Genomic DNA, 23,811 nt, shown 5'->3' on the forward strand with positions numbered 1-23,811 from the left:
TATTTATTTTTTAAGAAGAAGAAGAACATTTTAATTAGAAAGAACCTGTTTCCACTTTAAAGAAGCTTTTGTGGAATGGAAAGATTCCCTGGATGTTATAGGTTCTTCCCTGAACCATCAGCGAAAAACCTTTATTTTTAAGAGAAAGAAAACTTTTAACTAATAAAGTGACCAAAGGGACATTGTCATATCTGATTACACATTCATGTTATACAGTAATTTCTGTTTTTATACATGCAAAATAAATTCATAATCTACTATAACAAAATGCAGAAATACAGATCATTTTGACTGAGAAATCCAAGTAACAATTCCACTCGTGGTTCCCAGACCTTATCAATGACAAATCGAAAATACATTCAGTAATATTTTTCATTAAATACAAATGAACGATAATAAGATGGGCGTGTATTTCAAATGAGACATTTCTTTTTATTTATAGCTCTTGGGTTTTCTTAGGAAATCTATCAACATCCAACGAATTACACAATACTTTGACAAACACTAATATACACTAATAATATACGAACCCATCACCTCGGTTAACAGTCATTATATAAGATCATTCTTTGACATTTGTGCTACTTTTGTATATCCAAACTAATACACACACACACACACAAACACACACAAAGTGTACCCACTGAAGAGATTTCCAAAGCCCATGTTCAGTGATGTGCAGGTGAGAGCAGTTGTGCATTGCAGAGTTTCTGCGCAGCCCTTCCAGGACACTGCGGTTCAATGAAATCTCAGAGGAGCGGCACGAGTGTGTGTGTGTGTGTGTGTGTGTGTGCACGGCAAGAAAACAAAAGATCAGGCTCATCACTTTTATCACCATCTTTGTAAAGAAGTGGATTTAATTCACAGTATATCATCCATCTTCATTTCATTCAGTTTACACATGTACCATCCTCAAGACCACAAGGACTGGAGGCTCAGAAAGGAACAGCCCGGCGTTTTCTGCGTTCACTACATGCAAGGCCCTTTTTATCAATATGCAAATTGATCAGGATAAAATAACAATGTATATGAGGTACTGCGACATTACACACTCATACCGTCGTTTGCTCTCAGATGATGGCGCTCCGGGGAGAATCGCCTCCTTAAAACAGAAAAAAAATAACACCCTACGGATCCCCTCATTTGTGTATCTGCAGTAATGGCATCCCATGCTAACGTGTTTGATCACCTCAGGCCTGCAAACAAGATATTTTTGTTGGTTTCAACTGCAGTGGAGACATCTGAGCGTGCACAATGCATTTCAAGAGAGTCTCCGTTTGTGGGTTTGCAGCACACATGAAAGCAACTGCATCAACTGACCTCTCACATGATGTATGACACATCAGAGCATGCAGAATTACATTCATACATAACCCAATCATTTTGTCATTTAGGAGGAGCTGTAAAAACACCAGCTCAGCTCTTGCAGAAAATGCACGGGAGAGAATGAAAGACGTTGAGGGGAGGGAGGGAGGGGAGACTGCAGTACATATAAGGCAGGAGAGATACCAGTTCATGTTTTATTTAAGCTTTGCTCTGTCAGTCCAGTACAGTCTTTTGAGCTCTGGTCTTTCGTTTCTCAGTAAGGACCACAAAGTTGTAAAAATCTCAGGAGTCCTGGAATGCTTATCCAAGGAAAGAGGAATTACTGAGAGAAAAGGGAAGATTGCACTGTACAGCCAAGCCATTTTGTTCCCGTCCCCACCGCCCACCCCTTTTCATAACAGCAAATGTCCATCTTCCCAGGGGTCATCCCATCAGGTTTTTTCTGAGACGGTCGGTCACAAACTGTTCTTTATCCTCTGTGACCTTCAAGACGTGTCAGTTCTTAAGCGTCTGTAGGGTGGTGGGGTGACATATCAATACTCGAGCAAATGCCGCATAGATTTCATCCCCTGAAATTGTCTTGAATATAAGTTCTTAAGCATGCAATACTTTCCCTTCAAGCTCAGAAATGCAGAGAACATCTCCTCTCTGTGCACGCATTAGCTTGTCATAAATATATGGTGGCATAATCATAAAGAACCATTCAAAGAGGAGAAATTAAATGACATCTTAACGATCAGAAGTTAAACAATAATGCACTGGACTCTGTTTCTGAACAAAGCCTTAAACCAGTTTATAATGAAATCACACGCCTGTTTAAACACACTTACATTGTCACTGAGAGTGGAAGAGATATAGCAGGCGTGGGATTTTCACTTAACAAGTACATAACCTCCCCCAAAGAAAAAAAAAACTATTCTGCTTACAAATATTGCTGGAAGTGCTGGGTGAAAAACCAGCAACAGAGCACAAAACATTGCTGAAACACTGTTCTGTCATTTGTTAGCGAGAACAGACGGCTGCCCTATGTAGAAAAAGACCAGTACTTTATTTCCACCCGGCCGTTTTTTAAATCAGAGAGAAGGAAGAATCTATATTGCATTTACAGCAAATAGAGCCAAAGCAAATCTGGACGCAATAAGCATAATTTAAGCAATAAATCTGCTTTATGGATATGGATATATTCTTCAGAATAGATTTTATATGTATATATGCATATATTTATATACAAGTATGGCACTTGATTACACTTAAGCGCGAAAAAACACATTACAAATGAAAGCAGAGGGCGCTTTGGTGTTGAAATTAAGGAAATCATCACAGACTTTAAGCGTTTGCAGCAAATCCACCCCTGCTCACGCACACACACACACACACACACACAAGGACATGACAGCAGATTTCCAATGGAGCTCATCACAAAGCCTACGTTAAGGTCAATGGTGCGGTACAGGCAACCAAAAGGAAAGAAACCGTAGCAGATGCGATAGTGTTTAATACATGGATGGTGTGTCGAGACTCTCCCGATGTGCGATATTATGTCAGCATCATGTTCACTTTTTAGTGCAAGACGCATTTACTCCGTTCAAGTACAGTAGAGCAGCTGGTTCGGTCACACTTCACATGTCAGTGCTCATGGCACAGCAGTTGTCATGGAGCCGCTTGTTTTTTTACTGTAATGAATCATATAGCATGCATTGTGTGCAACACGGACACTGTCATGTCAAGTGTCACCGCAGCTTACAGAGAGGCAATACGCATTCAGGTATCAGCATTTGCTCTTTGTGTACATCTCAGAGTACAAACGTTTCTAAAAAGATGCATTATTCTGTAGTGAACCACTTTACAAATGTGTTTGTCGTCCACAGTTGCCAATGGAGTCTTTAAAACAGTAACAAAAAAGTCCTACCCCATGTTCTTGCAATACATGAACCTTACGTGGCGATGGGACTCATCCACAGTCTTGAACTCGGCGGTGCGTGGGCTTTGTGTTCTTGTTACGAACCCGTTACACGTAGGCGGAGTCACTGGACTGAGTGCGGCCGAAATTGGGCATACTCATCCTGGGCAAATCCTTGTTCCGGATCTCATAGATGGACTTCCTGCGGGCCCTCACGCCCCTCACAGCCGCTTTGATCTTCCTCCAGCCCAAGTGATTGAGCTCGGCCAGATTGAGGACCACGCAAAAGCCACTGACCGCAAACATGAAGACGAGAAACACGGTTTTCTCCGTTGGTCTGGACACGTAGCACTCCACCTCTTTGATGCACGGGTATCGATCACACTCGTACACGGCGGGCACGTTGAATCCGTACAAGAAATACTGGCCCACCAGAAAGCCGATTTCCAGAGCATTTCTGAATACCACCTGGATGATGTAAAACCTGGAAATGCCCTCCTGCCGTCGCATTTTGGACTTGCCCGGTTTCTTGCCCGAGCTGTCCATTTCTTTGGCCTCCAGACAGTCGGGCTCAGCTTCTTTTGTGTTGTTCTCTGTGTTATGCATTACTCCGTTCATGATGGTGTTCTTGATCTTTTGGTTCTTGGCCTCCTCTCGTTTCAGGGAATCCTGTTCCTTATTATCCAGAGAGAGGAGGACGGTGGCTGTTGAGTAACGTCGCTCCTTTTGCTTGGCTGACTGATGGACCGAGTACGTGATGAAGCACAAACTCGGCGTACAGACCATTATGATCTGGAAAACCCAATATCTGATGTGAGATATGGGGAACGCTTTGTCATAGCATGCCTGGATGCAGCCCGGCTGCAAGGCGTTACAGACAAACATGGTCTGCTCATCATCATACACTGTCTCTCCCACTATAGCTACGATTAGGATCCGGAAGATCACCACCACAGTGAGCAGGATCCTAAAGAACAAGTACACAGAAAAATAAATGTGTCAATATATGAGCTTGAGCTGCAGGGAGCTGTCCGGTGCTGAAACCGGGCTGTGCATTGTTTCGCTGTCACTGAACGCTGCATATGGATTATGCAGATAGCACTTGGGATGTCACGTTTGATACTGTAAATTTTTGTGAATTTGAGCATGGTGTTTCACAAACCATCAAACATCCCTGCATTGCCTTAACTTAAATACAAAGCAAACACAATTAAATAGGAAAAGTTGAGTTAAAACATAAGGGTAGGATGATGCCCAGTGCTGAAAATGTGGTGCATTCTCAACCCATGAATGCTTTTATTTTAGTTTCAATTAAAACATTATGCTTTACAGACACAACGTGATTGGCATATATTTCCCTTATGTAAGTGAGAGTTACTGCGCACAGTTGGCAAAAAGCATCACTTTGACTCAAAAGGTGGCTTCAGATAAAGCAATAAAATAAATTAATACAAATAAATGTATAAGTGGCAGGTTTACTCGTGGGTTATTAGGGAGCTGAATACATTCAGGTGCGTTTGCAACCAATGAACGATGCATTTCAGTCACCTTTCACTGTGGTCCAATAACACGATATTTTACAAGTGCGTTTTATTGCCTTTTTTATTTTGTTTTATTTTCTACGGCATTTGAAGAACATGTAATAGGCGGTAACCCCTTTTTTCACACCTGGCAAGAAGCATCGCTCTGCGTTCAAACGGGGCTTTAAATGAAGCAAATATTAAAATACATAGGAAAAAAATAAAGCTGTCAATAGTTCAGTGTCGTTTGAACTAAAGGGTGCTGTCCAGTGCTGAAACCAGTATATTTTTCATATTTACTACGCAAACATTTTTTGCTAGGTCAGGTTTTTTTATCCTTATGGTGTATCCTTTATTTTAAAGGGTGAAATGGGCGACTACGCCTGTTGGCAAGGATTATAACGTTTTTCCCTACCCAAAATGAGCTGAATCTCGGCGTCAGATGCACTGACATTAGCTCTTACCTTCCGATCATAGTGGAGTGCTGCTGGACAGCAGCCTCCAAGAGCCTCTCTAGTATGGTCCATTCCCCCATCGCTGCTCATCCGCAGACTCGGCTCCAAATCCAGGGAAAAGCGTGAATATTTCCTCCTACTGTCCGCCGTTATGAGCTGCGCCAGCTGTGGCAGTGCTGATGCTGGAAGATGCCACACTTCTCCTCGTCTTCCAGACTGGAGTGGAGTCATGTGAGCCCTCCTATCTTCGATCTCCACATCAGATTGATGGTGTGGGTGGAGGGCGGCGGGCTTTAATATGGCATCAGTGCCGTGGAGAGCCCTGCTGCGTCATATGGGGCTTTATCTCGAGCTGCCAAAACGCGCTGTTTTCATATGTGTGATGATGTTCATACTCTGGGAATGAAACCGGATTCGGTCCGGTGATGGTGAACTCATGTCATAGTAAGCAGGGCAGAGATGACCTCCACCTTTATTTATTTAGGGGACATGAGGCTCATACTTGTTGCTGTATATTTTGAAAGGCGACGCAGCTGTTGGAGCGCAAATGTCCTTGAATACAGAGAGGACCTTTAGCTCCGCCCTGTTCACGTGAAGCAGCAGTGTAAAACAGCGCTGGGGCTCTGGACACTGTGAGGTGAAAGTGTCAGCTGATTCTCTGTTTAAGTAAAGACACTTTTGGACCCGCCCATCGAACGCCCGTACATGCGCAGTTTCAAACCATCAAACCATCTTTTTTGCAGTTTGACTATTTTAAGGAAGGACAGTGTCCCCGAAGATATTTGTTCCCTTTGACAACCACAAATTGTCACAATATTTTATGTCTTCTTATTTTAACGCTTTATCAATTATTAACCCAAGTCTTGATATGCATATGCTTGGTATCTTTAAAATAAATATGCCCTTTGCATTGATGGGATACCTTTTGAAGACAAAATGTGTCAAATTTTATGTCTTCATTTTTTTAACACTTCATCAAATTTTCACCTCATGTCCTGATACCATGCTTGACATCTTTCAAATAGACATAATTTTCATTGATTTATTTTGTAACTGTGGTAATAGCATCTGCTAAAAAAACTGTATTGGTAGCTTTTGAGATGAAGATATTTTAGTTGGAAAAGGAGAAGTCGTGGCCTAATGGTTAGAGAGTCGGACTTGCAATCGAAGGGTTGAGTTCGAGTCGAGTCTCTGTTTTCCTAAACACTCTCCCACTATACACACAATAACATATTCCTGCTCCAAACCCACACTGTAGGCTGAACAACATTGATTTCATTGTCAATGCCAACAATGCATAAAATGTCCATAAAGAAAAAAAAAATCTTTATACAAAGCTGGCAAAACTAGACCAGTCCCAGAAAACTGGAGATTACTGTTCTTCCTAAATAAAATAAAAATTTCAGGTTTCAACACCAGCCCCATTCTGACATCAGGAAGAGGAAGAGATGAACAGCTCAGCATGAGAAGGAACAGGCTGCTCACATCATAAATCTGACTGGAATATTCAATGAAACAACTGACTGAACAAAAGATAGTGCCAAATTAGACCAATATACAGTATTGTTCAAAATAACAACGAAATAGTTAATTCATTTACATTTCTTTTTTTTTCAGAAACAGCATATTTGAAATCACCTCACAAGTTCTCAATTGGATTAAGGTCTGGGGATTGTGCTGGCCACTCCAAAACCTTAGTTTAGTTGGTTTTACTCATTTACTAGAGTGTTTAGGGTCATTGTCTTGTTGAAACAACCATTTCAAGGGCATGTCCTTTTTCAGCAGAAAGCAACATGACCTCTTCAAGTATTTTGACAAATGCAAACTGATGGATGATCCCTGGTATGCGATAAATAGGCCCAACACAATAGTAGGAGAAACATGCCCATATCATGATGCTTGCACCTCCATGCTTCACTGTCTTCACTGTGTACTGTGTCTTGAATTCAGAGTTTGGGGGTCGTCTCACAAACTGTCTGTGGTCCTTGGACCCAAAAAGAACAATTTTACTCTCATCAGTCCACAAAATGTTCCTCCATTTCTCTTTAGGCCAGTTGATGTGTTCTTTGGCAAATTGTAACCTCTTCTGCACATGCCTTTTTTTTTAACAGAGGGACTTTGCGGGGGATTCTTGAAAATAGATTAGCTTCACACAGACGTCTTCTAACTGTGACAATACTTACTAACTCCAGACCATCTTTGATCATCCTGGAGGTGATCATTGGCTGAGCCTTTGCCATTCTGGTTATTCTTCAATCCATTTTGATGGTTGTCTTCCGTTTTCTTCCACGTCTCTCTGGTTTTGCTCTCCATTTTAAGGCATTTAACAGCCTATATTTTTTGCACCTCTTTATAGGTTTTCCCCTCTCCAATCAACTTTTTAATCAAAGTACGCTGTTCTTCCTTAAATAGCGGCCACCTGATTCACACCTGTTTCTTCACAAAATTGATGAGCTCAGTGATTGAATGCCACACTGCTATTTCTTTTTCAACACACCCTTTTCAACTAATTGCCCAATTGCACAGCCTTAAGAGCGTGCATATCATGAATGCTGGGTCTCATTTGTTTTCTGAGAATCTACTGCATCTACTGGTAACTTGCTTACCACGTAGCAATAAAAAATATACTAAAAACCTGGATTATTCTGGTTAGTCACATTGTACTGCTATTATTTTTAACAATACTGTACGTCTAGCTAAGAAAAAAAGTATTACATTGTTCTTCCTTCAATTCTGAGTGATTTGCTTTGTTCATATATCAGTCAGTAAATCACATTTCACAAATACACCAAAACACTGGTCTTTTTAAAAAAACAATCATTGCTGAATAATACTGATGCAATAACAATCTTCAGAATATTTTTTAAGAAAATGGACATGAATCCACACACACTCAGTCAGGAGGGTAGTACTGTACGTGTCAGGGTTAAATGAGAAAAGCAGTGTGGGGTTCATCACATATGGCAGAAGCACAGCGAGGCATTCAGGCCTTTTTCCATCCTTGATCACACACACAAATGAAATATTTAGAGGCCGATTCCAACCACAGCGGCTGTCAAATGTGCTTCCTCCACCGCACGCTGCGAGGCAGCCCTGTGCTTATGGCTTGCATTGCCAACACAAACTTGAAATTAAAACCAGACAATTTTGGCTGGTGAAGGTTCCCCTAAGGACTGCTGGGAAGAAAAAAAGAGAAAGAAGGAGAGAGAGAGAGAGGGGGAAATAAAAAGATAGAGAGGCTTTGGACAGACAGAGGAACTGGGTCTTGTGCAGTCATCACAGTATTAACTATTATCTAAAAATTGTCTATTAACAGACCAACAGATGGAAGGATAGAACAATAGTGGATGGACAGACGGACAGGCTATTGGATGGACTGATGGATGTCCTGATGGATGGGCCGATGGATAGATGGATGGGCCGATGGATCGACTGATGGACAGATGGTTGGACTGATGGTTCGGCTGATGGATGGACAGATGGATGGGCTGATGGTTCGGCTGTTGGATGGGCTGATGGGTGTGCTGATGGGTGTGCTGATGGGTGGACTGATGGATGTCCTGATGGATGGGCCGATGGATCGACTGATGGACAAATGGATGGCCGACGGATCGACTGATGGACAGATGGTTGGACTGATGGATGGGCTGATGGGTTTGCTGATGGATGTCCTGATGGATGGGCCGATGGATGGGCTGATGGGTGTGATCATGGATGGACAGATGGATGGGCCGATGGATCGACTGATGGACAGATGGATGGGCCGACGGATCGACTGATGGACAGATGGATGGGCCGACGGATCGACTGATGGATGGGCTGATGGTTCGGCTGATGGTTGGGCTGATGGTTTGGCTGATGGATGGGCTGATGGATGGGCTGATGGTTCGGCTGATGGTTGGGCTGATGGATGGGCTGATGGTTCGGCTGATGGTTGGACTGATGGATGGGCTGATGGTTCGGCTGATGGTTGGACTGATGGGTGGACTGATGGATGGATTGGATGATGGATGGATGGATGGGCTAAAACAGGGTTCCTCAAATCTTGCCCTAGAGGGCCAATCTGCTGTAGCCTTTAGCTCCAACACTTATCAACCTCACCTACCTGTGATTTTCTAATTATCCTGAAGACAATGATTAGCATGCTCAGACGTGCTTGATTAAGGTTAGAGCTAAACTCTGCAGGAAAGTGGATCTGGTGGGCCAGATTTGAGGATCCCTGGCCTAAAAGGATGGACTGATGGATAGATGGATGGATGAATGGACAGAATGATGGATGGACTGATGAATGGGCTAATTAATGGCTGATGGATAGAAGGATGGAATGATGAATGGCTGATGGACAGATGGGCTGATGAATGGACGGATGGACGGATGGACTGATAAATGGCTGATGGATGGACGAGTTGATGGACAGACGGATGGACTGATGAATGGATAGGTTGATGGATGGACTGATGGACGGGCTGTCAAATGTGGGCACTGAATGAGCTGCTGGAGAACTGAAGGTTTCTCTGGTTACACTGCTTGGATCTGCAATTCATGATGGTTCTTGACATCTCTCTAATCTGACACTACAGTCAGTCTCCAGTTACTGCCTCCATACAAACTCAGCACAATCCCGTTTGAACTCTCATTTCCTCTCATATCCTTAATCTATGGATGAAAGTGAGCTCCGATTCTTCATAGATGAAACTTAACATGTCCTTTAACCTGCCAACAGATTTAAAAATAGAAACACTTCCACTTTAAATTTCATCAGAGATGATTATTATTCTCAACACTAATGTTCTATTTCATCATCACTCCTAAAACAACCTGCCCTCAGCGCATCACTTGGTACTTGCATATTAAACTTAAGAAAAACAAATGTCATTTTGGTAACTTTCACTAAGGGATTCTCACTATTAACTAGATCTTTAAATCTCTCCCCCATACCCAAACTTAACAACCATCTTAATAAATATTAATACGCAGTAATCGGGAGTCTATGAAGGCATAAGTCATAGTTAATAGTTTGTTAATAGTCAAGTCACCTTTATTTAGATAATGCTTTTAACATTACAAATTGTCAATGCAGATTTACAATATTAAATAGGAAAATAGTGTCAATAATGCAGAAGGACAATAGTAAACACTCAATTTTCAGTAAAGGGCAGTTCATCATTCATACAGTGACTTATTATCCAGCTCAGTTCAGTTCAAATAGTAGCTGTACAATGAAGTCGATGATATTGCTGGATATGAAGTGACCCCAACTAAGTAGGTCAGAGGTGACAGCATCAAGGAACCAAAACTCCATCAGTGACAATGGGAATTTTTTATTTTTTTGTAATTGACCCTAAACTAAAGGCAAACTATTTATTTTTTTAAAGAAAGCTTTATGCATTTTTTTCCCTCTCTTTCTCCACAGCGTTCAGAGCTTGACTTCCTATAACCACTGATATATTTATTTAATCATTAAAATCAGGGGATCTTTCAGTCTTTCTACTTTCCAGCAATCAAGAATTCAATATATATATATATATATATATATATATATATATATATAGAGAGAGAGAGAGAGAGAGAGAGAGAGAGAAAGAAAGAGAGAGAGAGAGAGAGAGAGAGAGAGAGAGAGAGACACACACACACATATATATGTAATTATAAAATAATTTTATTTCAAGTAACAAATCAGTTTTAGTATTATTCTGCAGTACATGGAGCTGAAAATCTGTTTCTTCATTAATCTGTGATAATGGGAATGTTTCAGTTCTAAATAACTATTTTACATTCAATCATATTATTGCCATATCGATTCAAAAATAATAAATGCACAATAATGCACTGACACAAACGTTTACTTCTGCACTTTCTTGTCCTGAAAAGGACTGTTTTGTGGCCTGTGTGGAGACTCGATGGATGGTTTTGAAGAACTGCATCTTGCATTTTAACAAACTCTTCTTGTAATACTCATGTGTTTCAACATTGTGAACTCAAGACACCAGTACCAGAAAATTTACATTTTTCATAGTCAAACAGCCTAAGAGAAAGAGATACAGAGAGGAAGCGAGCGAGCGATACTAAGGCTTTAAGAAAACATTATGTTGTAGTCACAGAAAATCAAAGGCACAGTAAACTGTCAAGAACAGTTCATGTTGACTATTAATACAGCTGAAGTGAAGAGACGTGGAGGCTGAGCATTCTTAGCTGTTGGTCTCAGCACAGTGCTGTGCCATGCTTCATGTTCTGGGCACACTTTCTGCCCAGATTGGCCCCCTCCATCAGCAGGTCGGCCAGCCGATCCAGACCCAGGCAGACGGTGAGAGGGGCGATGAGGCCATACAGACCCCCCAGCATAATGCTCAAGGGCCAGCCGAGAAACAGCAGCACCAGCAGCCAGAAGATGCCCCAGAAAAACGAGCCGAATGACATCCTCTGCTGCAGGAATACAAAACAGCTTTTTAACATTTCATCCACACACTACTACTCTTTTTCAAAGTCAGTGCATTCACTTCACCAAGCAGTGCTGTTCTCCAGCAAGAATTTGGGTTTTAATATTAGGATGCAAACACACTCCTGCCTTCAGAATAATAATACATTGCTACAACAGAGTTTCAGAGCTAATGAGAGCAGTGGTTAGGAGAGAGTGAGATCAGATACATCACTCCCTTAAAGGAACATTTCACCCGGAAAAATGACAATTTGCAGAAATCTACACAAACTCATCTACCTCCTCGATGGCCTGTGTTTATTCATCAGATTTGTAGAAATGTAGGATTGCATCAGTGTTTCATCAATGGATGCACTTCAGTGAATGGGTGCCGTCAGAATGAGAGTCCACACAGCTGATAAAAACATCACTATCCACACTAACATCTGTAGAAGACAAAAGCTGCATGTTTGTAGCAGACAAATCCATCCACATTTTTTTTTTTTTTTTACTTTAAACCATCACTTCTGGCTAAAATACAAATCCATAATATTGCTTCCTCCAGTGAAAAAGTGGCCTGGTGTTAATCAGGAGAGAAATCTGCACAGACCAAGCTCCATTTACAAGCCAAAACAGCTCTAAACCAATGTGGCTGGATTTTGATGTGAGAGACAACAGGATATGCACTTTCTCTCTAGAGGAAGCATTATTATGGATTATGGACTCATATTTTGTCCATAAGCAACAGATTTAAGTATAAAAAAAACAAAATGTATTGATGTCTTTGTTTCTTACAAACACGCAGCTTTTGTGCATCACTTATTGAGATGTTTTAATAACCTGTTAGATTGTGACGGCACCCATTCACTGCAGAGCATCTGTTGCTGAGTGATGCAATGCTGAGTTTCACCAAATCAGACGAAGAAACAAGCTTGAACTTCGATGGCCTGAGCTTGAGTACATCTGGATGTAAATCTCACTGTGATTTCACAGGGTATTTTTCTGCACAGGTGGCCAAATTCCTTCAGAGCATCTGAGAGAGCACTGAATGGAGAAACCAGCTCTCAAAGGTTAGGTCAGGAGCCACAGTACATCAGGACACACAACACTGATGGAGAGCAGTGCAATAGTAATGCAGTATGTCATGTTCATTTGTTGAGTAAAAACAGCCGTTAGTTCACAGTGCATTAACTAATTATACAATTTAGTTTTTTAAAAATGTGTAATTAGCATTACCTTAGATTAATAAATACTGCAGAAGCATTTTTTATTGTTCGTTCCAGTTTAACCTTATTTTAAAGCATTCATATAATGCATTGGTTTGTTGTGACGAAAATGTTTATTTTAACTATTTTTGTTAACTTTTTTCAATTTATTTATTTTTGTCATGAATTTGCAGCAAACTTCTTCACTTTGGAATCATTTCAGTTGATTACAGACACTGAAATATATTTAGGTTCAATAGGTTTACCTTCATGTGATTTGTCTTAAATGACTGAGCAAAAAGTGGCACATCTTACCCCAACCTCACTCCTCATTTTAATATTTAACTGATAGTAATGTAAATAAAAGTAATTTCCCCCATACCGTAATGCCATTGAAAATGTGGGCTTCCAAAAGAAAAGACTTTGACTCTTGTGCACTAAATGGTAGGTTTAATGGTATTTTAAATAAATGTTCATAAAATGACACAATTTTAAACCAGAAGGCATGTGATCAGCGTGCGGTCTACTACAGTAACTGACAGTAAACGCCCAGGCTGGTTTGAGGAAATCACATGCTGCTGTGTCAGTACATTCTGCTCTGGACTGTTTCAAGTGTTCAGCTTTTAATGAGACCATTTACAAAAACATTCTTCAAGCTGATAAAACACGACATATAAAACTCTCTTTAAATCCACATTGAAGGTTAAATCACATTTAGCTCACCCTGGTGTGTTACTGACCAAACCTGCTAGTCTTGAACATGAAAATGAAAGGACTTACTGGGAGCGACTGTTGAGCTGCGTAATAAGTTGTTCTTGAAAGCTCTGTAAATGTTTCCTGGAGACCCTGATGAAGACGAGTTTCCAGCAGTCTGTCACAGCTCTGGCAGCGCTCGGCTCAGGCAGCTGGAGAAAGACGTCTTTCACAAGTTACACAACCAAAGCATTCATGTGATCTAACCGCAGATATGTGCTCAAGTTCACAGGGATATCACCAGCTGCTAAAGCTAAAACCATTCAATAAAATAATTATTTCTGATTTGTTAAAGTTGAAGCACTAAAAAATTATTACTTAAAACATTAAATGAATTTTTTTTACAAGGTTTTATAAACTATGTTAAACAATACAAGTAAAACTAACATAAAAAAAAATCTTAAATAAAGAAAACTTGAGTTACACAGTGTCTAATGAAAACTGGCTATTGGGATACAAAACAATAAGACTTTAGGGGAAAACGATGGTGTGTTAAATAAAAGGCATGACAGTTCATTTGTAATGAATTTTTTATTACAAAAGATGCATGAACATTCAACACTCAATGTTCATTAACGGTAATTATCTTAAAAAAAAACAACAACAAAAACATTTGTAGGTGAATGAGGTTGTCTAGGCCTCTTCATCCTCATCACTGTCTCCGCTGTCGCTGTCTCTGCCTGGGTGTTCAGGCATTTTGGTATGATCCTGCTCTTCTTCAATCTTCGCCTCTCCCTCCTCTTCCTCCACATTCTTCGTCTGTCCCTCCTCTTTCTCCTCAATCTTCGTCTGGCCCTCCTCTTCCTCAGCGGCCGTCGGATGCTGCTCTTCACTGGGAGTCTGACTCTGAGTCTCGGGACGCTCTTCGTCGGCCTCCATGGGCTCCTCTGAATTCAGCAGCTGACGAGGAGGATCCAGGAGCTGCTGCTGCTGCAGAAAGAGAAGCAGTAAATTAATCATTAACCGTGATTCAGACACTGTACCGTTTGACAGAAATGATCCCCAGTTTGAGTTAAAATTGTTGATGCATCTTCATTTTTCCGCATCTCATTGTTAACTTACAATGCATTTGCCTGCATCTGTAATATTTTGTCCTCTTAATAAAACATGACTCAAAATTCAATTGTAACATTCTGGACCCTAAAATGAGTGTTAAAACTATTTTGAAACAACAGTGAAATTAATAAAAAATAACAAAAAAAATAAGTTTATATAAACCTCATATTTAAGCACAGTCAATGACTATGACCATGTTAATTTCATTGGTCAGAACAAAAGGAGCAGATGGGCTGAATGAAAATGCAAATTCATTCTCTGGCAGTAAGAAATGCAGAACAGTTAGTTCATTACACAAAGTTAGAAGCACTACTTTATTGAGCATCATACAACATACAAAATGCAGTTAAACCGTCTTTAACGTCACTTCCCTTCAGTTAAACTGGATTTGCACAAATCATGTGAATGGATGGTGAATTCAATGTCAGAATGGCAAATAACTTTAAAATCCCCATTAAAATCGAATGATACAAAAAATGATATTTTGTTATGAACCTTTAAATGAAAATTTAATTACACTACAAAAATAGTGGGCTCAAAACCGAAAAGTTTCCATTGGGACCTTGCTTTGTTCATGGCGGAAGCAAAGCACCAGTTTAATGTGCATGAGGTTCTGACGTTCAAAACAAGACAGTCAAACTACAACAGACAGCATTTTACAAACGCTACAAATCAGACTCAAAGCTCTTACTAAATTAAGTTATCTTTATTTTAATAATAACAATTTAATAATTTTTTTAAGTGTCATCCACAAGTGCTTAAACTTTAAAGATTGTTGTCTGATAACCTCAGGAGGAGAAACTAAATATTATATGAGCTGCTTTATTTTCTATTGCAAATTTTGCTATGTAATTACCAAAATGGGTTTTGTTTGTCAGCAGGAGTTAACTCACTGGATCATTTATAGTCAAGAGAGAAAACAAATAAATTGTTATTGCTTAGTCACATGACACCAATTTGTGCTCTATTCAAGGGTAGCTGCTCACACGTCCGAGCTGTTTAAAGCTCTGCATCATACGTTAGAAACATGAGCACACTTACTTGTCTGTGCTGCTGCATGCTCTGAATCATGTGCATATACATGTTGTAAACCAGGTTAGCCATCTCCGGCATGTCCTTGATCACCTGATCAGGCCGGGCTGAGCGCTCCTCCGTCTGGATGGATGGACGGAGAGAGAGAGAGAGAGAGAGAGAGAGAGAGAGAGAGAGAGAGGGCACAGTTCAGCACAGTTCTCCAGGAAACGCTCAGTCACAAGACTCACATTTAAAACAATGTGTCAACATGTATATGTTTTTTCCAGACAGAGAAAGAGAAACCTGACTGATACAATTCAAACCTACTGATGATATAAAGACTAACTTCACAAAAACAGATGCTTTGCCAAACACAAATAGCTTCTGCTACACGTGTTATAAAGCTGCAGGAGACTGTGTCTTAGAGATAACGTCACATGACACACACACACACACTCACAGAGCTGTAGTATTCATGGGGCCGGATGTGCAGCTGCAGGGGTCGGGCGGTCAGCTGGTTAAAGGCTGGCGTCAGCTCGTAGCAGTTCTGGAAAAGAGACACTCGAGCAAATATGTAGAGTCCGAGCCTGGCACGAGACATGGCCACAACCAGACGCCGCACATCTCTGAGAGAAGACAAAACATCAGTCACTTCATATTTTGTTTACACTTCAGTTTTAAAGTTAGTCATTTTTTATTATTTTTGTTTTAACATGTCAATATAGAATTCATAATTTTTTACCAATTTTAATATTTAGATATTGTAGTACTTGAACTTAAACTAAACAAAAATGAAAATGTTTAATTAGCTGATATAATAAAATTAATTAAACATTTTTAACATTTGAATTTCAGTTAATATTTATATTAGGTAACAATTTAGAAATGGTTAATTCATGAATTATTTAATTGTTGTTATTTAATTGCTAATATTTTAAATCAACAGCTTTAAATATGCCTTGGTCAATTTAAAAAGTGATTTGTTTTGTTCATATTTATTATAATTAAATATTTGACGCCCTATTCACGTTTGGTGTGAACGCAGCATTAAGGTTCAATTTTTCTAAGATTAAGTTTTCTAAGTTGAGATTTATACATCATCTGAAAAAATTATCTTTCCATTGATGTGTGATTTGTTAGGAGGACAATATTTGGCAGAGATACAACTATTAGAAAATCTGGAATCTGATGCAAATAAACATAAAAAAGAAAAAAAAGAAAAAGAAAAAAAGAAAATCACCTTTAAAAAGTCGTCCAAATTAAGTTCTTAGCAATGCATATTACTAATCAAAATTTAAGTTTTGATATATTCACGGTAGGACATTTACAAAGTACCTTCATGGAACATGGTCTTTACTTAATATCCTAATGATTTTTTGTTATAAAAGAAAAATCAATAATTTTGACCCATACAATGTATTGTTGTCTATTTCTACAAATATACCCCAGAGACTTAAGACTGCTTTTGTGCTCCAGGGACACAGATATAATATTGTTATACAATAATATAACATTTAATTCAAGCTATTTTCCAAGGCAAAGCACCTTTCTCATTTAGTTTAACTTAACAAAACTGAAATAAAAATTAAATATGGAGATATTTAGAAACAACAAAAACTAATAAAAATGACAAAAATAATATAACAAAATTACTAAACCTTTAAATAAAATGAACATAATAATCTAGTATTTCAATGATAGCAAGAGAACACTGATTTGCTACATTTAACCACACTGTTTTAAACCAGAATTGTCGTAAATAAGTCCCATGTGATTTTTGTGACATTAAACTATATATTTTAATAATAATTGAACAGCCACAGGAAGTGCTCACCTCAAATGTCCTACAGCTTTGGTGCGGACCAGCGAGAGGATGATGTAATCGTTCTGTTGACCCTGGAACCTGTCCACTGTGGTCACCTACAAGACAAAGGGCAGTCTGTAAACAAGCAATGAGGGTTTATTTGAGCTCCTCTGCACGGGTTTAGTGCTAGCTACTGTCTGATCAGATCTAGATCTCTGATATCATGGACTGCCACTGCATCCTGCTGAAAGCATGATGAACGAAACCGATTGAAACTCTCCCTCAGGAGAGAACGTGTGTGTGTCTCTCAGAAAGTGATCAAGGCAACAGGTCTCCTCCTCTAGCTCAGAAACTCTAACTTTTACTTACTGAATCAGCAAATATCATCAACTCACACAAACCCAGCCACCAGTCAAAAAAGTTCATTACATTTCATATATGCTCTCGGGCCTGATGGAAATTTAGGCTGCTCAGCTGAAACTGGATCTGTGGACGACGTCCCACATGAACACACACTTCTTCTGTGACAGCAAAAATGTCAAGATAGAAATAATTTAATATTTGATTTTCTCCACTGGATTCGACACATTCTCCCTTAAACCAGCCCAGCAGTGTCTGGATCTGCTCATGGCATCACGGCACACAGCCCAGTATTCGATGTCCTGTGGCTGGTGTTAAAACAGCCTGGCGTCTCATTATCATTCTGCTCTTCCTCGGTCTCTGTGTCTGGATCTGCCTCTCAGCAGATGGTGTCCGATGTGAAATTCATCAGCGAGTCTCTGTGCCCGCTCAATACATGATGTGCATACTCAAGCAAGACTGGCCCATTTCTGTCCTGAAGAAATGTTAAATGCTAATAAACGACTGAGCTGATCTCATCTTCAGCAGAGCAACCAGTTTAACCCCTGCAAAGGAAAAGGAGTCTGCTACAGGCCTTATGCACTATGCTATTACAATTAATCAGCTGCTGACACCGATTAATCAAAATACCTTCCATATCTTACAGTTCATCCAAAAATTTAAATTGTCATTTACTTAACCTGTTTGAAATTAATTGGTCTTTTGAACATGACAAAGTTCATTAAGGCTATTTAACATGCACGGTGACATTTTACCGTTTATAAACTTAAAGTCAGTTTAATAGTATTGAAATTAAAGTTGAATATGGTATTTAAAAAAAAAAAGGTTTTAATTGCTTCAATTATTTCTATGAATACGTTATCATATTTTTTTCATCATAGCATTTTTTACGAGCTGTATTCATTTAGCATTTTGCAAACCATGCACACACTTTTTTTCTTTTTTAAATCTATTAAATCGCTCACATAGCTCTAACAAGGTATTTATTTATTTTTTATTATTTATTTTTTTGAGGAATGTGCCACTTTCAGGGGAGTCACATCATCAGAGTTGCAAATTAACTCAGAAATGGAAAATAAGGGATAATTGAGATTCTCTCTTTTATCCTTTATTTATAATGATTATTTTTGTAGAAAATAAGTGTTCATTCTTTAATAAAATAAGGGACAGAATAAGGGACGATCCAAATATTTGTAATGTACATTAATACATAGGCCTATATCTGCCTGCAGTTAGTTATCATATTTGTTTTGATTCACCCATTTATGTAGGCTACAATTATTCTAAAAATAAAAATAATGTCATAAAAAATGCCATCGGCCTGAATATATTTTATCATTATAGAATTGAGGTATTAATTTAGGAGGTGAAAATACTGTGAAATTACAAATAGCATGGGATTTTAAGGTCTATGAAATATCAATCAATAAAGCAAGTTTTGAACTAAAATATTTCAACCATATAGCCTGTGAATAAATCAAATGCATACTTTTCAATGAAATAACACAGACTGTAGGTTGCTTCTGGTGTTTGGATTTGTACTTCAATATATTGAGCTCTGTCCATCATGCTTTTGAGCAGCTGACGGAGGATTACACTTGGTCTTAAAGCCTTCCTCAAACGCCTACGTTCACAAATAATGATTTTCACAAAAATAATTATCAATTGATTATTTGTTATTATTTTTGTCTTGTTAAAATAATAATATGGGCCGCGAGAAAATAATGAATAGAAAGAGTGCATACAGCATATTTCAATTTCACATATATTCATATGAATATTTAAGACACACTGCTGCTGCACAAAGAGCATATTAAATAACCCACAGTAGATCTATACAGGTGGAGCTGGGGAAGGTGTAGGGCTTCAGAGAAAATCTAAAAGCGCACGGCTAGAATCTCAAGTAAATACTAGCCAGCCGTATAAATGCAAGGATATATGCATTGATCTGCTCTTTTTACAGCAGGTTTAGTTTACAAATAACTGACAGTCAGACGATTTACATTTACAATACTTATTACTAAAAACTGCATTAACTTGTCATGCGATCAGTTCTTGGTTCATTTCGAGTCAGTCATGAACAATTTACTGATTCAATCTGATCAGAGAGAGTTCAATGAGTCGTTGATTCGAGAACAGCTGCAATTGAAACGAATCATTCAGTGTGGTTTGAGAACAGATTCAACTGGTTTACTGAAAAGAATCAGCTGGTTCACTATTTTGACATCAATAACTATTCTCAGAGCTGGTGTCGATTTCGGCAAAAGTCTGACATTATGCTTTGGAATGTGTTTTTTTTTAATCCACTGAAAACATTAAGGATATGTTAGGAGACCTACTATATCAGGCTCAAAAAATGAATCCTATGACCTCAGAAGAGTCTGAAATTGATCATAGACAAATTTTATAGTCCCATTTACTTCCAACGTATGAAGAGCAGTTTAGCATTGTTACATTTCTATACATTTTTGTGCCACAAAGTAAATGATGACACTTTTAAATTGAGTCTGTTCCAGTGAACCACAGAAGAATTGTCTTCATTACGTCTCCTAGAGGCAATGAGAGTTGTTCTGCAGTCTTGAATGCTCATAGATGACTGCCGTTCACACAGACATTTCATTTATTTTTTAGGCTTGTACTCAGCAGGACCTTAACACGCTTTAGTGAGTCTGTCTGCCAATCACCCTCAACAACAAGCTACAGCAAACCTGCCCACTGCTACAAAAGAGGCAAAATAGTGAACGCTGGGCAGAAAAAACCCAACTCATTTATAGCACAGAACAAGCTGTTCACACACATTAATCCAGTTTACTCGGCCATGCATCAGCATCCAGGGTCACCGCTTCTGAAGATAAAACATGAACTCGTGGTATCAGCTGCTCTTACTTTACTGGGCTGTCCGAAGAAGGAGTTGCTGGCACATCTCTGGTTGATGACGTCTCGTATCAGGTGTTTCTGGCCGTTGTAGGTGGTCAGTATGCTGATGCGTTCAGGAGGATATCCCAGCAGACGCATGTACATAAAGAGTGCCACCGCATACTCAGCCTCCGCTAGATTCTGCAAACAAACACACACGAGTTCATAATGAACTGACAATATATACAATATTACAAAATCAAACCTTTTCAATTAATGTAATCATGATGTCATGACACGAGTAAAAAACAGAAGTAACAATGTTTTTATTTTAGAGCTCAAGAGAAATCAAAACAGAAAGCAAGGAAAGAACGAAAGAGAATTAAACAAACTAGACTGAATGATCTTGGTTAATGTTACTGATTATCAATGTAAATTAAATTTTTTTGTGGTTGATTTTACTGCAGTATAAAGACAACGTAATAAGGACATTTACATAACAAACAGCTGTATCTGAATTAACTCCTGAAACCATGCACATTCAGCTTGTGTACATTTAGTATTGCTCTGTAAACCTGTTCACATTTGAACATGTATTAATGTAATAATGAACGAACACTGCACTTTTAAGAGCACTACACAAAGCTTCAAAACACACACACACACACACACAAAAAACATTAAATTAGTGAACCCTGAAAAAATCAAATCAAAAAAAGGCTAAACCTATGTGTTGAAATTGTAGGTGGAACTTAAACTTTACCTAACAGAGCACTGCTGACACGGCAACAGCTCCAGTAGGGCACTAATAAGGGTACAAACCTACTAATAAGAGATGCTTCTTCAGCAGCTGCAAGCACTGACTGCGCAAACAATGTCCTTTCTACTGCTCTGTGAGAGGCTAATTCATACGGCCCATTAGAGCAGCGCACGCGTGTGTGTGTGTGTGTGTGTGTGCATGGATACTGTAATGAGGACAATCCCCTCCAAGACCCCAGTAAACAGTAGCGGAGCACACTCGTGTGTCTTGCACACTGTTTGCCGTACACTCATCACTTATGAACAGAGTTTGAGGAGCTTCAACACAAACCTGCCATGATCCTCAAAAAATCCATGCCATGAAATTAGGCTTCGTCTTTCCTCAACTTAACATAAGAGGATGTCACTTTTTTGGTATATGAAGTTCATATTGACATTTTACCATGCTTTTAATTGAATCTTTGCTATTTTACAATTATATAATTTTTTTGTAATTTTGTCCCAAATCCACACCTTCCATTACAGGAATAACCCATTATAAAAATATTGTTAAACGTTAATTGTATAACATGTAATTTCCGCCACAGAATGAATGAGGATGATTTCTGAGGTGTTTTGGAAATGACATGTTTATGATGATTGAGGGCAGTGTTGATGATTCTTGTAATGCATGTGTATCACAGTCACCTGATAAAAGTAGGGGTTGGGTTCAGATTCACCCACGCCGTTGAAGTCCTCCACGTTAACGAGCTGGAAGTCGAAGGTGAATCCAGGGTTCGGTGCCTGGAACTCAGGCTGGAGCTGAACATGAGGGAGGTTCCCTAGCTGCTTATAGCGCCAGTTATACAAGTTACACAGACTGCAACACACACACACACACGCACACACACACACACACGAGAGAGAGAGAGAGAGAGAGCGTCAAAACAGGACACTTCACATCAAAAAGTGTATCTGAGGACAGAACAGCTCTGCTCTGAAGCCTAGAGAACCATCTAACTAAATTTCTTTTTTTAAAGCATTATATCTTAGTTTACACAAAACATGTATTTGCATTATTATAATTATTATTTTATATTATTGCGCTGCTTTTATCAGCTGTTTGGTCTCTACAAACACTACAAACACTAAACAAATCAGAAGTGCCATCACAAAAGCTTCAAAAGTATCTTCCAGTCTGAGAAATGGACTGACCTGGCACGTGCTCGGCCCTGGGCGTCCAAGTCTACAGTAGGGACACCCAGACGCACAAAGCGAGTAAAAAGTGACTGCTCCATGTTTGAGTACTTCTGAAAGGCCATGTTCTTGATGACAGGAGGCAACTGATGATGATCACCAATCATAATCCAGCGTTTGAGTCGACTGTAACCGTCCTCTGGATTCTGTGTAACACAGAGACAGAAACGTTTGAGGAAGCAAGGTTACGTTACGATGAGTTAAAACAACACCACGACTCTTACTAATTGTGGTTCATGTATCTAACACTCTCTCACTAAATGTGATGTGCCTTTTGTAGCATTTCTGCTTTCGACATCCTTTTGTAATGTGATGTCCTGAATCCAGAGAACAAGTCCCTTTTATTACCAGAATAACTTCTACAAGGACAAGACTGCTGTCTTCAAGTGTGTTTTCAGGCCCATTGTGACACGTATGATGGATTCTGGAGACATTTCACTCCTAGTCATGACTTCCAGCTTGCTGATTTTAACCCTTATGCGTTGTTGGGGACGTTTTCGTCCACTAGGGGGTAAAGTTGAGACTTATTTCGGCCACAACTTTCTATGTGTTTGCGCTAATGGAATGATTTTTGGTGACAAATCTTATTTTGACCCATATTTTGGGAAAATGCTTTGAAATTTTTCAAAAACTCAACGGTACACTGTGGGCAAATTCACTACCCTTTCGAGTTGTTCGTGGACGAAAACATCCACTAAATTAAACTGCTGTAAAAATGTATCAGAAAAATATTTGTTTCAATTTTTTTTGCACAAATCTATTAATCAACCTCAGTCCTGATCAAAACTACCAAACATTAAAAAAAAATCCAAGATTTGATCTAAAGGGTTAATGGTCCCACCTAGTGATCAACTGTAAAAATAACAAATTTGACCTCTTCCCAAAAGGGAAAACCACAAACAATCAAGAATGCATGATTACATGGTGTCGTTATAATGTCGTTATAATCGAAGTCAATGGGGCGAAAACAGCCACCAACAACAAATGAGGGTGAAAAAATTGAAATCTAATGCTGCACAAAAACTAAAAATGCCTTAAAGCCAATGCTGCTACTAATCTTTTACATGCCCAAGACTGTTATAAAAAGTAAAAAAAAAAAAAAAAAAAAAATCCAGCCACAATTACTTTTATATTGAAAAGAAGTAATTTTGC

At 39.1% G+C, this 23,811-nt stretch overlaps 2 protein-coding genes and 1 long non-coding RNA gene across 4 annotated transcripts in view; all 3 read right to left on the reverse strand.

The window, feature by feature from the left end:
• Window positions 1-1,506: 1,506 nt before the first annotated feature.
• On the reverse strand, window positions 1,507-5,819 carry LOC113116955 (gap junction delta-2 protein). The gene is made up of 2 exons (XM_026285266.1): window positions 5,211-5,819; window positions 1,507-4,193 (listed from the first exon to the last, which is right to left on the reverse strand). Exons 1-2 carry the CDS (start codon window positions 5,279-5,281, stop codon window positions 3,335-3,337), a joined length of 930 nt encoding a protein of 309 aa, XP_026141051.1. The 5' UTR covers window positions 5,282-5,819; the 3' UTR covers window positions 1,507-3,334.
• A 5,025-nt stretch (window positions 5,820-10,844) lies between these two features.
• Window positions 10,845-12,098, reverse strand: LOC113116957 (uncharacterized). The gene is made up of 2 exons (XR_003294108.1): window positions 11,917-12,098; window positions 10,845-11,621 (listed from the first exon to the last, which is right to left on the reverse strand). It is a non-coding gene; the product is annotated as an uncharacterized LOC113116957 (long non-coding RNA).
• Window positions 12,099-14,086: 1,988 nt separating this feature from the next.
• aqr (aquarius intron-binding spliceosomal factor) overlaps window positions 14,087-23,811 on the reverse strand; it is a 48,135-nt gene continuing 38,410 nt past the window's right edge. Inside the window, exons 29-35 of one of the 2 annotated variants that reach the window (XM_026285267.1) lie at window positions 22,618-22,805; window positions 22,111-22,282; window positions 20,695-20,865; window positions 17,479-17,564; window positions 16,105-16,270; window positions 15,672-15,785; window positions 14,087-14,507 (exon numbers count right to left, since the gene is read on the reverse strand). In XM_026285267.1, the coding sequence (XP_026141052.1) occupies window positions 14,208-14,507; window positions 15,672-15,785; window positions 16,105-16,270; window positions 17,479-17,564; window positions 20,695-20,865; window positions 22,111-22,282; window positions 22,618-22,805 (1,197 nt within the window). In that variant the 3' untranslated portion in view covers window positions 14,087-14,207. The remainder of the gene's footprint in view (window positions 14,508-15,671; window positions 15,786-16,104; window positions 16,271-17,478; window positions 17,565-20,694; window positions 20,866-22,110; window positions 22,283-22,617; window positions 22,806-23,811) is intronic. The other variant, XM_026285268.1, reaches the window with a different exon arrangement.

This window comes from Carassius auratus, chromosome 17 (assembly GCF_003368295.1).
Source record: "Carassius auratus strain Wakin chromosome 17, ASM336829v1, whole genome shotgun sequence".
Taxonomy (NCBI): domain Eukaryota; kingdom Metazoa; phylum Chordata; class Actinopteri; order Cypriniformes; family Cyprinidae; genus Carassius; species Carassius auratus.